At 38.5% G+C, this 14578-nt stretch overlaps 1 protein-coding gene across 1 annotated transcript in view; it reads left to right on the top strand.

Annotated features, from left to right (window-relative positions):
- The window catches only part of ARMH4 (armadillo-like helical domain containing 4), a 147945-nt gene that overhangs the window by 11512 nt on the left and 121855 nt on the right, over positions 1-14578 (top strand). Inside the window, exons 3-4 of the mRNA XM_027554202.1 lie at positions 3855-4109; positions 6351-6563. Of these exons, the coding sequence (XP_027410003.1) occupies positions 3855-4109; positions 6351-6563 (468 nt within the window). The remainder of the gene's footprint in view (positions 1-3854; positions 4110-6350; positions 6564-14578) is intronic.

Here is a 14578-nt window from a genome sequence, read left to right as displayed (position 1 = left end):
CACAGTTTACATTTCATATCCTTGACTCATTTATTTTGCAACGGGAAGTTTGTACCTCTTAATCTCCATTACCTATTTCTGGAGACATTTTTGGTTGTCACAACAGAGGGCCTCTAGTAGGTAGAGGCCAAGATGCTGCTAACATTCTACAGAGCATAGCACAGCCCCCAACAAAGGTTTATCTGAGCCAAAGTGTCAGTAGCTCCGAGAAACCCTGGTATAGATTAATATTTTTCAAACCTTTTGCTATGAAAATGTGTAAATATATATAAGAAAATTTGAAAAAAATAGCTATATGTTTAAATGGTATAATCAACAACATCAGATGCTTATTTACACATTGTTGTAAAAAATACTCACATCCCTGATATTACCAAAAAGCCTTAGGTAAATATTTATCTCATAGTATTAACTATGTGAGTTCTTTGACTTTGTTTTCCCAAAAAGAAACTCATCTAGAAATAAGGGGGAAACCCCCCAACAATACAGATAAATCCTCTCTGCTGGCTTGATTCTGTACTTTCTACTTCCTCTTGGCCTCTACATCTGTGAATGTTATGAGATGTCAATCCTTGCATTTGTTGCTGATAAATGATGTTTTTCTTGGATTGGGTGTAGTTGGTCAGATAACAGCATGGGGAAGGAAAAACTTAGTGTAATAGGCATATGCTCATTCCAAATTGTTTGGAATATGTACAGCTGTTACTTCAGCTAAGTGGCTTAATTAATGGAAAATATCAAATTAGTAACGTGTTTTATAAAGTGTTATGGAGATTGAATTAAAATGATAAAAATTGAATTTTACATATCCAATCTATTTTTTTAAAGACTGTAAGACCTAGTATACTGGAAGTTTTTGTAGAAGCTTTCCAAAACTATTTTGTAAGTTGGTTTTTAAATTTCATTTAAAAAGTTGGGTCCAAATGACCAGGATGATATTAGATATGACCAAACAAGAAGTTTACTTCAGTTCTCCATAATACTATAAGACATTCCTGAAGCATTAAATCACATAGTCCCAGATAATTTACTGCACAATTGAATCCATGATTCTTATACTTGATTTGCCTTAGCTTCTACTAATGTAACTTAAAAAGAAAATAAATTTGGCAATTATATGATTTTTAAAAAAATTATTGAATATACTCCTTACTTAGTCATAATTTCCTCACTTAACTACAATATTTTAGTAGGCAGCTTCTTTTTCTTTCTAGCACATAGAACAATGTATGGCACATAGTAGGTACTCAATAAGTATCTCTTTGTTGAATGAGTAAATGAAGATAGAGAACCATCCAGACTAGAATTATCCAGTCTGCCTGCCTGCCATGTCCAAATTAATCAAAAAGCTTCTGAGTATTCTTGGTAGAGAGAGAGAGAGAGGAATGTCAAATAATTCCTTTCAATTTTTACTTTTTCGGTTGTTTCATAGTGTTAAAAATAATGTGAAAAATTGAGATTATTGATGACAGTAGTGAAAGAATAGTCAAAAGTTTGTCTGCCCATTTCCTGGTGATTACAAATACTTTTCAGAAGTCAGCCACTCAAGTGCCAATCATTTTAGGGCCCAGGGACTGACTTAGCACATTCTCTTCTTCAGGGAACACAATGATTTCTTGGAATTGATGAGGATCCTGGGGTTAGAGTCAGTCCTCTGATTCATCTGCTTCTTCAGCTGTTCACTCGGAGATCAGGTTTTAGGGGACTTCCCTGGTGGTCCAGTGGTTGAGATTCCATGATTCCACTGCAGGGGGCATGGGTTTGATCCCTGGTTGGGGAACTAAGGTCCCACATGCTGTGTGGTGAGGCCAAAAAAAAAAAAGATCAGGTTTTAAAAGTAATCTATAATAATTATTGTATATATATTTTTTCTGTGGGAACTGGAAAGAATGAGAGATGTGGAGAAATTTTGAATGTTACTTTAAAAATTCCCATTACTATTTCTAGCTCTCACTCTGTCTTTAACAGCAGTCTCTTATTTGAAGTGCTGTGCCCTTTTTATATTTCTTACTGTTTTGTGAAACTGTGACCATAGAGTGAACATCTATTTTGACATATTTTTTCCTTAGAAGTGTTCATTATGCTTTCAAAAATGAGGGCAACATGGAGAATGCATACTGCTTTAAATGGTAAAACTATGTATTTTTATGGCAAATAGAGCATTGTCCTAGGTGCTGAAGATACTAGTATTATTTCAGAAAAAAAGAAAAAAAGAGTGGCACAAAGAGAAAATATGAAGCACATGTAAGGTTGTCTTATAGTCACGTATATCAGTCCTTCAAATATAAAAATCTCCAGTTCAAAGAAAAAGTAGCCTAAACTGATTGGAGACCAAGAAATGGAAATGCTTGTACTAAAAAAATATACAAACACTATTTTAAAGCAAATAATTTCTGAGGAGAAATGTTTTTGAGTAATAGGAAAAACAACGATGCCATTAATAAAAACTATGAAAAAATCTTTCAGCTGCTTTTAAGAAGGAGCTTTTTTATTACCTATGATAATGTGCTGAGTATCTAAAATTACTGTTTAAAAAAAGAGAGACGATAACATCTTCTAGAAATTATGTTTTCCTAGTGGCTCAGTATTTGAAATTTCCAACATAACCTCTCCCTAAGAAGGGGGCAAATATTAACCCTTATAAATAGTCTATAATCTAAATAACTATAAATAGTCTTTAATAATGTATTTGGGGGGATTATAATGTAAAGAAAGTGGACCTGCAATAGATACATCTTACCCCACAGGTGTATCTCATTCTTTTTCATGTTGAAAAGCAAATGCAGATCTTTTACACAGGCCACTCTAAGTTGTTCCTTGGGCAATGGCAAGGTTTCTTTTCTCACGGCCGAACAATGTCCTGTGTGTGTGTGTGTGTGTGTGTGTGTGTGTGTGTGTGTGTGTATCTCATCTTTTTATCCATTCATCTGTTGAGGGATAAGTACAGTTAGCACAGTGGTTAAGAGAGCTAACTATGTAAACTTAGGTTCCTTAGCTTCTCTACACCTAAGTCATTTGGAAAATGAGGTAATACTAGCTGACATTTATTGAATACTTACCAAGTACTGGGTGTGTACTAAGTGTTTTACTCGTGTTATCTAATTTAATTTTTGTAAAAACTCTATGGGGTAGATACTGTTATTATTTCCACTTTACAACTTAAGGAAGCTCAAGGTCCAGAAACATTAAGTAATTCATTCAGAGTCACGCAGATAGAAGATGGCTGAATCTGAATCGATACTCAGGCAAATTGGATCTGGAGCCTGTGTTCTTGGCCACTATGATACACGGCTTCCATGGAATGATGTTAGTACCTTCCTCCCCTTACATAGGGAAGGATAAGATAATGCCCATCATGTGCTTAGCAATGTGTGTGTATGGCATATAATAGAAACTCAGTAAACATTAGTTATTGTAACTAGTATTCCTTTAATTCAAAATGCCAACTTTCTGTCCCCTTCAGGGATGCAAATGTGAATATTGATATATATAAATGCTTCGGAGAGTTTTTGAACTTAGTTCTGTATAATGTCTTTCTAAATAAACTGATTATGTTGATATTCATAAAGGGAAACTTAACTTGATTTCTTATTTTATATTTTATTTTATGTGTTTTGTATTATTGTCTTTATCTCTGTCTTGTATTGATTCACCACTTCTTAGATTGATTCACCACTCCTGAAAACAGCAACACTGGAAACTTTTATTTACTGGCAGTTCATTTCTGAGCCATCCCTCTGCCTTCTCATTCCCTGAAATGACAGTCTGCTTTTCTTTAAATTATTAGTTATATAGTGACTTTTTCAGGTATAGGGATTTAGTCTATTTAAAAATGTTGTTTCTTCGCTTTTAAGACATCATCACTCAAGAGATGACAACAGCTGTTCAAGCAGCAGAAGCCACGGTGTCTTTGGTGACGCAGGAGCAGCAGGTTGCCACCCTCGAGGTCACCAGAGGCGAGGACGAGACCAAGGGAGGGAGGGAGTTGCCCTCGGCCACAGTGGATGCTCCTCGTGCTACTCAGCTGTCAAGAAGATGGGAGCCTCTGGCCACTGTGGTTTCAACGACACCCATCCCTGTCTCTTTCAAAGTTACTCCTGCTGTGGAAGGTCTGTAACAGAGGGAATTGAACTCAGCGTTTTCGGGGTGGATCTTTTCTGAGTTGATAAGGAATAGAATGAGTGAGGCAAATGGCCTGGGGGTAAAACCAGCAAGAACCAGGGGAATGAAATCAGAAGAGACCTGGGTTTGTATCCCAGTGTTGACCCTCACTAGTATTGTGGCTTCAAGAAAGTTTCTTAATGTCTCCAGGCCTTGGTTTGTTCATCTTTAAATAATGCCTACCTGTCTTATAGGTAATTTTCAGGGTTTTAACAAATGTATACAGAGAACTTTCTACATTAATATATAGGAGACCCTCAGATGCTCTGAGATCTTAAGGACAGTGAAGTTTTTGAATCTGAGTGATCATCAGAATCACCTGAGAATTACAAAAATTATTATTATTATTATTTAGTTATTATTTTTTGGCTTCATGTCTCTGTTTCATCATTGGCCTAAGTATTGGATTGGCAAAAAAATTCATTTGGGTTTTTCCATAACATCGTATAAAAACCCGAGCAAACTTTTTGGCCAGCCCAGTAAATCATACTTTTATTTATTACCTGAGTTATCTTTGACTAATAAATACCTCCTAATCCTGCATGCCTGCCTCTCTCCCCACAAAACCCCTAGGATCTTGTCAGTAACCTACAGGTAACCCGCGAACCTTCCCGTCTAAACCCCTTCCTCCTCTGTTAACCATTAACCTGGATCTTCATTTCCTTGGCTTCTTTTTCGTTTCACTGTGTCTGGATGTACTCCTGATATTATATGTTTAAAAGTTTTAGGTTTTTACTTTATAAAAGCAGTATTGTGCTGTGGATAGCCTTTTGGGGACTTTTTTTTTAACTTGCTGTTCTATGGCTCCTATTTCTTTACTGTGGTTCTTTTGGTTTGAGTGCTTGTAATATTGCACTATGAAAATATATCACGGTTTATTTATCTCATCTTCATCCAGTCTTTTCTAGTGATTTGCATTTGGGTTGTTTACAGATTTCGCTATTGTGAACATAGCTGCCATGAATATTCTTTTACGTACTCTGCATTGCGTGTGTGTAGGAGATTCTCTTGGGTATATATATGTAGGAATAGGGCATATGAATATTTGCCTTTAGGAAGCAGTGCCTAACTGCTTTCCAAAACGATTGCTTCCATTTATACTGCCAACAGCAATGTATATGCTAATCTGTTGACCCATATCCTGGAAGCTTTCACAAATGGTTTCTCAGGCTTCATTACCAAGGAGGTTCTGATTCAGTTAAGTTGGGCTATGCAGAAAGCATGAAAATCAACATTTCAAAATTACCTCAAAAGATTATGATGATCAACTAGGCTTGGAAAAATGCTGCTATTCTAGAGCTTCTAGGTTTGGGGATACCTGGGGCTAATTTCGCTGCTTTAAAACTGAGCATATTCCAGACACAGATCTAAACTTTTACTCTTTGACTTGACTTTTGAAAGTTATCTTCTCATGGTAACTCGCTTCAGTTGTGTCCAACTCTCTGTGATCCCGTGGACTGTAGCCCGCCAGGCTCCTCTGTCCTTATGATTCTCCAGGCAAGAATACTGGAGTGGGTTGCCATGCTCTCCTCCAGGGAATCTTCCCAGCCCAGGGATTGAACCCATGTCTTATGTCTTCAGCATTGGCAGGCAGCTTCTTTATGTCACCAAAGTCATCTTTGGTGTATATTTAAACAAATTTTGTTAAATTTTCTATCTTTAGTAATAGGTTATGTTGTTATTGTTTGGTCGCTAAGTTGTGTCCAGCTCATTTGGGACCCTATGGACTGTAGCCTACCAGGCTTCTCTGTGCATAGGATTTCCCAGGCAAGAATACTAGAGTGGGTTGCCCTTTCCTTCTTCAGGGTATCTCCCCAACCCAAAGATCAAACCTGCATCTCCTGCTTGGCAGATGAATTCTTTACCACGAAGCCACCTGGGAAGCCCCAATAGGTTATATAAAATCCTATAAAATCCATAATATTGTCAATAGAATAAATGGGAGATTAAAATTTGAAACCAGAGTTCTGATTTGAGGTAGTGTATTTTCCTGGAAGATAAGTATTTGCCTTGGGTAGCTGAATCGATGCATTGTAGGAGATGGAACTGGTCTAAGTGCCAAATCTACTGTACGTGACATACTGGTTTCATTAGTCATTTCTTGCTTAAAAAGTAAAAACGTATATTTAAATGTATACATTTCTCATTCAGATCATCTTTGGTCAAGTCATCTCTCTTGTGTTTGGCAGACGTAATGGATACAGTCACAGGACCAAATGAGGAGTTGTTCACACCAATTTTGGGTTCTCCAGTGACGCCCCCTGGAATAACGGAGGAGGCACCCAGCACTTCCCCAGCACTTGCTGATCCTGAGGCGTCTTCTGAAAGAAGAACTGCAGCTCCATCCTTTAGCTATGTTAACACAGCTGCCTCCTATGGCCTGGACCAACTTGAATCTGAAGGTATCCATGCTTTGAAGGGGATCTTTTCTAGGACAGATACAGTGAGTCACTGAGCAAATGTTGTTTTTGAGAAAAGATCAAGGAGAAGTGTATTCAGTCTCTAGTGTCGATGAGGGGCCAGTAGACTGTGGCCCAGCCAAATCCAGGTTGACATCTATTTTTGTATGACAAGCTCAGATTGATCTTTACATTTCCAAGTGATTGGGGGAAAAAAAATCAAAACAAGAATAGTATTTCGTGAGACGTAAAAGTTTTTATAAAATCGAAGTTTCAGTGCTCCTAATTATAGCTTTGTTGGAATGCAGCCACATTTGTTCATTTGTGTGTTGTCTGTGGTTATTTATGTGCCAGCACAGCAGAACTGAGTAGTTGTGACAGAGACTAACTGCCCACGAAAAAATATTTATGGGATGGCCCTTGCCTGAAAAAACTCACTGACCCCTGCTCTCCATTAGTAACTCTCAATTATGGTTGAATGTTAGAATCACCTTGGGGAGTTTTTAAAGGATTCTAATACCCAAGTCCTTCTCCCAGTGATTCTGATTCAGTTGGGATGAGATCTGGCATCAACATTTCCAAGAGTTTCTTGAGATGATTTCTGTGTGCAAGCTGAGTTGAAAAACCTGGTTTAAATGGAAAACTTGAGTTTCCCCACTGGATTTTCTTGGGCAAAAATTTTAATGTGGATTGTATTTTTGTAACAGTGCTCTAGTGGTTAATGCTGGGTCATTCTCCCTTAATTATATCTCTGGGTTAGATGTTCCACTTTTTGGAGATGGGCAGTCTTCTCACCTCTTAAGGCTGAGAAATTCATGCCAAATTTTACTTTGCAAGACATTGGCTTTGAGCATGAAAAAGATGCTTGAGGTACAGCTGCACATCCACAAATGAGAAAACTGGAGATATAATGAAAGGTCGTTTAATTAATCAGCACTTTGGCAGGTGAACAGCTCCTGGCTAGATTGAAAAATGCCCAGTGATTTGTAAACTAATCTTGGAGATAGGTAAGCTCTTGGGCACTAAATTAGCCATGGGTTTGAAGCATTGAAGACATAGGGTGTGCTGTTATTTTATCTACTCTGTAAGAGGGAAGGTGGTTCAGCCAGGTTTTCAGCAGGCTCACAGTCTCTGTTGCAGACTTTCAGGGTAATGCTGGTAGTTCTCTGGCAGAGAAACATGACATTTTAAGAGGAATGTGAATTCTGTGGAGTGCTGGTTTAAGAAATGGATCAAAGCAAGCTCAGAGGCTAAGAGCTCTTGCTCTCCACATTAAGATCAGAACTTGGAATGTAGACTCACATTAGCTGTCTGCCCTCCTTGATGCCATCTGGAAAGACCAGGTTTCCCCAAATTAACCGGAGTTACAGATGACAGCTTTGCCAGCAGAGCTCACTGAATCAGAGGGAAAAAAATGGATTTGTGAATAATCCATACTTGTGAAACTGCAATAATTTTCTAAATTTAGTTGATGATGGAAGTTGTATTGAGATGTGTGAGAATTTTCTTAACTTGCCTGAGATGTCCTGGAGTTTTAGTGCTTTTCTTCTACACGATTCAGTTCCAGCTTCTTTTTGAGAATATATTTTGTCACTTTTGATCTAAGTTATGATCCTTGTCAAGGCTTTGAAAGACGTTTTGGTTTAAAAATATTCTTTCTGCTACATTGTTGGGCTTAAGACAAGATTTTGAATGAGCACACCTTTTCTCCTAAGTAAAAGGGAGTGCAGTTTTTATATTTAATTAGTATGTGTTAGTACTCTTGCCTGGAGAATCCCATGGACGTAGGAGCCTGGTGGGCTGCAGTCCATGGGGTCACGAAGAGTCGGACACGACTGAGGGACTTCACTTTCACTTTTCACTTTCATGCACTGGAGAAGGAAATGGCAACCCACTCCAGTGTTCTTGCCTGGAGAATCCCAGGGACAGGGGAGCCTGGTGGGCTGCCGTCTATGGGGTTGCACAGAATCGGGCACAACTGAAGTGACTTAGCAGCAGCAGCAGCAGTATGTGTTAATAATGTTGTTAGTTTTACGCTGGTCTGTCAAACCCTCTGAAAACAGAAGTGACTATACTTATTTAAATTGATAAATCAATAGATGCCTAGAGGCATTCATTTTCAATGCATGTTTTCCCACCTTGTCCAGGAATATAAGTGCAGCTTGAGGCTGTGACTGGGTGAAGAATTTTAATTTTTCCATAGCAATGGACCCAGGGGAGGATAGTTTATTTTTACCTAGAACAGGATCATGTGAGGTAAAGTTGTCTACCTTTCAAATTTGAATCTCTGTGATGTGTTGATCGGAGAAGGCAATGGCACCCCACTCTAGTACTCTTGCCTGGAAAATCCCATGGATGGAGGAGCCTGGTGGGCTGCAGTCCATGGGGTCGCTAAGAGTCAGACACAACTGAGCGACTTCACTTTCACTTTTTCACTTTCATGCATTGGAGAAGGAGATGGCAACCCACTCCAGTGTTCTTGCCTGGAGAATCCCAGGGACGGGTGAGCCTGGTGGGCTGCCATCTATGGGGTCGCACAGAGTCGGACACGACTGAAGTGACTTAGCAACAGCAGCAGCAGCATGGCCCAGATGAACCGAAAATTCGTTTCTGCTTGGTAGCCTGTCGTGTCTTTTCCTTTACATCACTACAACGTGATGACGAATGGTGTGTATCGTTTTCTAGGACCGCTGTAACAAAGTACCTCAAACTGGGTGATTTAAACAACAGACATTGTTCTTTTGCGGTTTTGGAGCCTCGAAACCTGAAATCAAGGTGTAGGCAGGACTCTGCTCCCTCCAAAGCCTCTGGATGGGGATCATCCTTGCCTCTTCCAGCTTCTGGTCCTTCAGGCATTACTTGGCTTGTGGCAGCAGAACTACAGCTTCTGCCTCCTCCTTCATATCTCCTTCCTTTGTGTTTCTATGGCCAAATTTCCCTTGTCTTATAAAGACATCAACCATTGGGTTAGGACTCGCTCTACTAATTACATCTTAACTTGATTACATCTGCCGGTACGCTATTTCCAAATAAGATCATATTCACAAGTGTTTGGATTAGAACTTAAACATATATTTGCACTGGGGGGTAGGGGTGGGGGCAGGTGCACAATTCAACATGTAATAGGAGGTCTGCTTCTGAGGAGTTTTCCAGTTGGCTCTGAAGACAGAACACTCCTTGAGAGGTATGCACTGGTAGACTGGGAATGTTTGGTGTGTTTCACATTTCTCAAGCATTGAAGAAAGCCTGCTTCTATAAGTGCATAGTGCCCTTTGCCTATTTCAATAAGTCTTTTATCTTGTCAGCAAAAATGCAGTTTGATTTTTGAAGGATAATGGTTTATCTTTACTTCTTTGTATTTTTTAAGGGAATAAATGCTTTCAGGATGATAAAAAATGCATTATACTTATCTCAGGCATAATTCTACCAGGGCTGTATTCAGCATCTTTGGACTATAAACATGACAAAGTGTTCTAACTTTTAATTCAAAATTGGATAATAGCAAAGCTTCCCAGGTGGTGCTAGTGGTAAAGAACACTCTTGCTAATGCAGGAGACTTAAGAGAGGCAGATTTGATCCCTGGGTCGGGAAAATCCCCTGGAGGAGGGCACGACAACCAGCTTCAGTATTCTTGCCTGGGTAATCCCACAGACAGAGGAGCCTGGAGGGCTATAGTCCATAGGGTCACAAAGAGTTCACAACTGAAGCAACTCAGCACACACAGTATACACACACACACACACACACACACACACGTGTGTGTATGTATATATATATATATATATATATATATATATATATAAACTAATTTTTGAACATGATCTCTGTTTAAGTTGATACCATTTTTTTGGTTGAATATTAATGTATTTCTCTGCTCCAAAATGGCAGATTAAAAATTTCTGATTGCTTATGAAAACCTACTTGGAATATTTTCATTTGGGTTAGCTGTTTTTAAAATATTTTGAGACTAATATCAAATTTCAATATTTCTTATCAGAAGAAATTCTACTTTATGTATTTGAGAAATCCAACTGAGGATATCTAAACAAATCAAACTTATTTTGTTGTTGTTCAGTCATTTAGGCGTGTCCGACTCTTTGCAGCCCCGTGGACTGCAGCACCCCAGGCCTCCCTGTGTTCACTGTGTCCCAGAGTTTGCTCAGACTCATGTCCATTGAGTCAATGATGCCATCCAGCCATCTCATCCTCTGTTACCCCTTTCTCTTCCTGCCCTCAATCTTTCCTAGCATCAGGGTCTTTCCTAGCTGACAATGAGTCGGCTCTTTGCATCAGGTGACCAAAGTATTGGAGCTTCGGCTTCAGCATCAGTCCTTACAACGAATATTCAGGGTTGATTTCCTTTAGGATTGACTAGTTTGATCTTCCTGCTCTCCTTGGAACCCTCAAGAGTCTTCACCAATACCACAGTTCAAAAGCATCAATTCTTTGATGCTCAGCCTTTTTCATGGCCCAGCTCTCACCACTATACATGACTACTGGAAAACTTAATTTTGGCCTTTCCTATATTTCCACAGAAGATGGAAATTCATCCGTGCTGTAAAACTGTAACAATAGTTCTGTAGGGTGGAAGATTGTGGCTTTAATAGTTCAATACTATTATGCATACCAGGTACTAGGTTTTAAGAACGTGTGAGAAATAAGAACAAAAACGAAGGTTTCTCAGATGTTGTGATTAAGGTATTGGTGGGCCTTCCTCACATCCCCAGCACTTCCTCCCATAATATCTGGAAGCCAATACCTGGGCTTTCCAGCTGGTGGGAAACTGCTTGGTGCTCCCCATGGTGCTGACGGGACAGACTTGGGAACATGGTGAATTTGCTTGGACTCTCCCAAGATGAGCCTCTTAGCTTATTGCTTTTCTGCAAGAGAAGAAATAATTCCCATTTCCTTATCTGTTTCAACACGCCTGTTTATTACTGAGTTTATAGAACAAACTCATAGTAATTGACGGAGAAGGCAATGACAACCCACTCCAGTACTCTTGCCTGGAAAATCCCATGGACAGAGGAGCCTGGTAGGCTGCAGTCCATGGGGTCACGAAGAGTCGGACATGACTGAGCGTCTTCACTTTCACTTTTCACTTTCGTGCATTGGAGAACGAAATGGCAACCCACTCCAGTGTTCTTGCCTGGAGAATCCCAGGAACAGGGGAGCCTGGTGGGCTGCCATCTATGGGGTTGCACAGAGTTGGATACGACTGAAGCGACTTAGCAGCAGCAGCAGCATAGTAACTGATGTGCTGGTGAATTATTCCCCCCTTTGTATGATGCATATTATATGTAAACACATGACATGTTACTTGAAAAAATATATATATATATAAAGAGGTTTTTAATTCTAGATTCCAATAGGAAAACCATGTTTAATTTTTTAATAACTTGATTAAAAAATGAGACCAAATACATCATTTAACTTCCATTTTCTCTTTCTGACAGCTTTTCCCTTGTTTTTCTAAGACCATTTTGACTATCCTAATATTTAGGTTTTGAAAGATTGTACTTTTGACATCTTTTCCCAGCGAGGCAGCGTGCATGGGGCAGAAGGCTGTCATTCTCTGTCACTTGTTGTTTGGTCTGTTTCAGTGACAATCCATTTTCCTCCCTTCGTGAATAGTTGTGTGTACACATCTGTGTGTGTATGTGTTTAATTTCATGGATGTTTTTTCCACAGTCCTCTGCGGGCATTTCCTATATATATGTATATATTTGCAGCACCTCTTAATTTCCTCTGCTGAAGTGATAGTGATATTATCTCTCCTTTCTTATCTGGAATTCTCAGTTATGCCTCATCCTAGGATTCTCTCTACAATAACATAGGAATTTCAATAACATAGGAATTCCAGGAGAAAGTCATGTTTGAAAAGCATGCCTTTGTTCAGATGACATATCTTTTGGCAATGTGGGGACCTCATAATTGGTACTGAAATCAAGATGCTTAGTTTCTTTCTTTTACTGGTAAATCAGAAATGAATGGGGAAAAGCATTCTTTAAGCAGCATTGTAGAGAAACCTCAGAGATATTTTTCTTTAATAGCTCCATTGAGGATTCTTAAGAGCTCATGTAATTTTTATGAGAGAAATATTTGCTCTTCACCTGCACTTTAATTCACAAAATCATTTTTTTTGGTCTTCCCAGTATGCACTTCTTTTCAGAGAATATTTTCTTATTATTTTCTCAATCCTCAAATAACTTTTCAATTCATAAGGCAGCTAGAATGGATGAATGAGAAAGTCAAGGAGGAGTCAAAGATCTCATCTCAAGGCCACATTTATGAAGCAAGTTTATGTGACTTATTTTGGGGAGCTGTTACATGGGTATAATATTAAAGATCCAGTGGAGTGTTGTAAATTTGAACTGTCCACTGTTACTTGTGATACTGTAGTATGAGGTTAAGGAGGTTCATACTGCTTTTCACTCTGATCATGTTAAGAATGAGTACAAATTTTGGCCTTTCTTCTTGAAAATGCTTTGGATTTAATTTTGCCTCAGTAACAGAGGCAATTTCAATCACTGATTACCTGTTATGATAAGTCACTTTGTTGGCTTGTCCTGAAATCATCATACATTCTCTGGCATTTATGATAGATCTCTGTTCTTAAGTACTTGTGTGTTCTGTAAGTTGCTGCTGCTGCTAAGTCACTTCAGTCATGTCCGACTCTGTGTGACCCCATAGACAGCAGCCCACCAGGCTCCCCCGTCCCTGGGATTCTCCAGGCAAGAACACTGGAGTGGATTGCCATTTCCTTACAGTAAATTACTCAGCACTCAGATTAGTCAACATATGTCTGCTCTTAATGTTCACATAGCCAGTGGTATTTCAGAAATAGTTAAAATCACAATATTATGATATGTTACCATAAAACTTTGCTACAAATTCTGCCGTTGAAGAAAGATAGCTAACATTCACTCTTAAGTTTTTTGGTATGCTTTCTTATCATAGGGCATTTATTTATTGATACAGTCACAATTAATTAAACATTGTTATAGAATTGATTCTTCCCATTTTTTTTGTATCTTTGTTGCTCAGCACTGGAAAGTTAGATTGCTTGGTAAAACTCATTCTTAGACACTTACGAAATTTCATATAATGGTTCGTGATGACAAAAGGATTTAGCTTTGTACATATTCAGAGGTTTTGTTTATTCATTCATTTATGTGTATACTTAAGTATTTGATGATTCAGATAATAAGTAGATTTTGTATAAATTTTAGTAGAAGATTTATGATAAATGCATAAATAACAGATACACAAGGTAGAAGATGGGAAAGGATCACAAAAAAATTACAGGGGGCTTCTCTGGTGGTTCAGTGGCTAAGACTCTGCACTCCCAATGCAGGGGGCCTGGGTTTGATCCCTGGTCAGAGAACTAGATCCTGCATGCAACTAGAGATCTCACATGCCACAATAAACATGGAAAATCCTGCTTGCTGCAACCAAGATCAGGTGCAGCCAAATAAACAAACAAAAAGCAACCAAACAACAAAAGCAACAAAACAATTATAGAGAAAGGACAGTGAAAGTTAGGAAAGAGAACTTAACCCTAGCTTAGAGAAATGCAAAGTTGCTATTTATGCTTGGGAGTCGTGTGTGTATGTGTTTGTGTGTGTATTTGTGTGTGTGTGTATGTATATGCTCATCATTCTTTTGATATTTATAGAAAAGTAAGTGGTAGGAGATCCAAAAGTATAGAGAACATTGTAAGAGGTGGTGAACTGTCTTTTATATATCACACATGCCACACTAGCATTCAGTTATTTTATGTGTATATGATCAAGCATATTTCTATAATTTTAGCTTGCTGGTTAAATGAATTCTTTCTTTTTTATTCTCCCAGTTTTATTGGCATATAACTGATATACAGCACTGTGAAAATATAAGGTGTACAGGATGATGACTTGACTTACATATACTGTGAAATGATTACCACAACAAATTTAGTGAACATCCACCATCTTATGTAGATAAAAAATAAAATGTTTTTATCCTTGTGATGAGAA

The sequence above is a fragment of the Bos indicus x Bos taurus genome, chromosome 10 (assembly GCF_003369695.1).
Source record: "Bos indicus x Bos taurus breed Angus x Brahman F1 hybrid chromosome 10, Bos_hybrid_MaternalHap_v2.0, whole genome shotgun sequence".
Classification (NCBI taxonomy): Eukaryota; Metazoa; Chordata; class Mammalia; order Artiodactyla; family Bovidae; genus Bos; species Bos indicus x Bos taurus.
The sequence above is the reverse complement of the archived record's forward strand: the minus strand, read 5'-3'. Positions and strand labels throughout refer to the sequence as shown.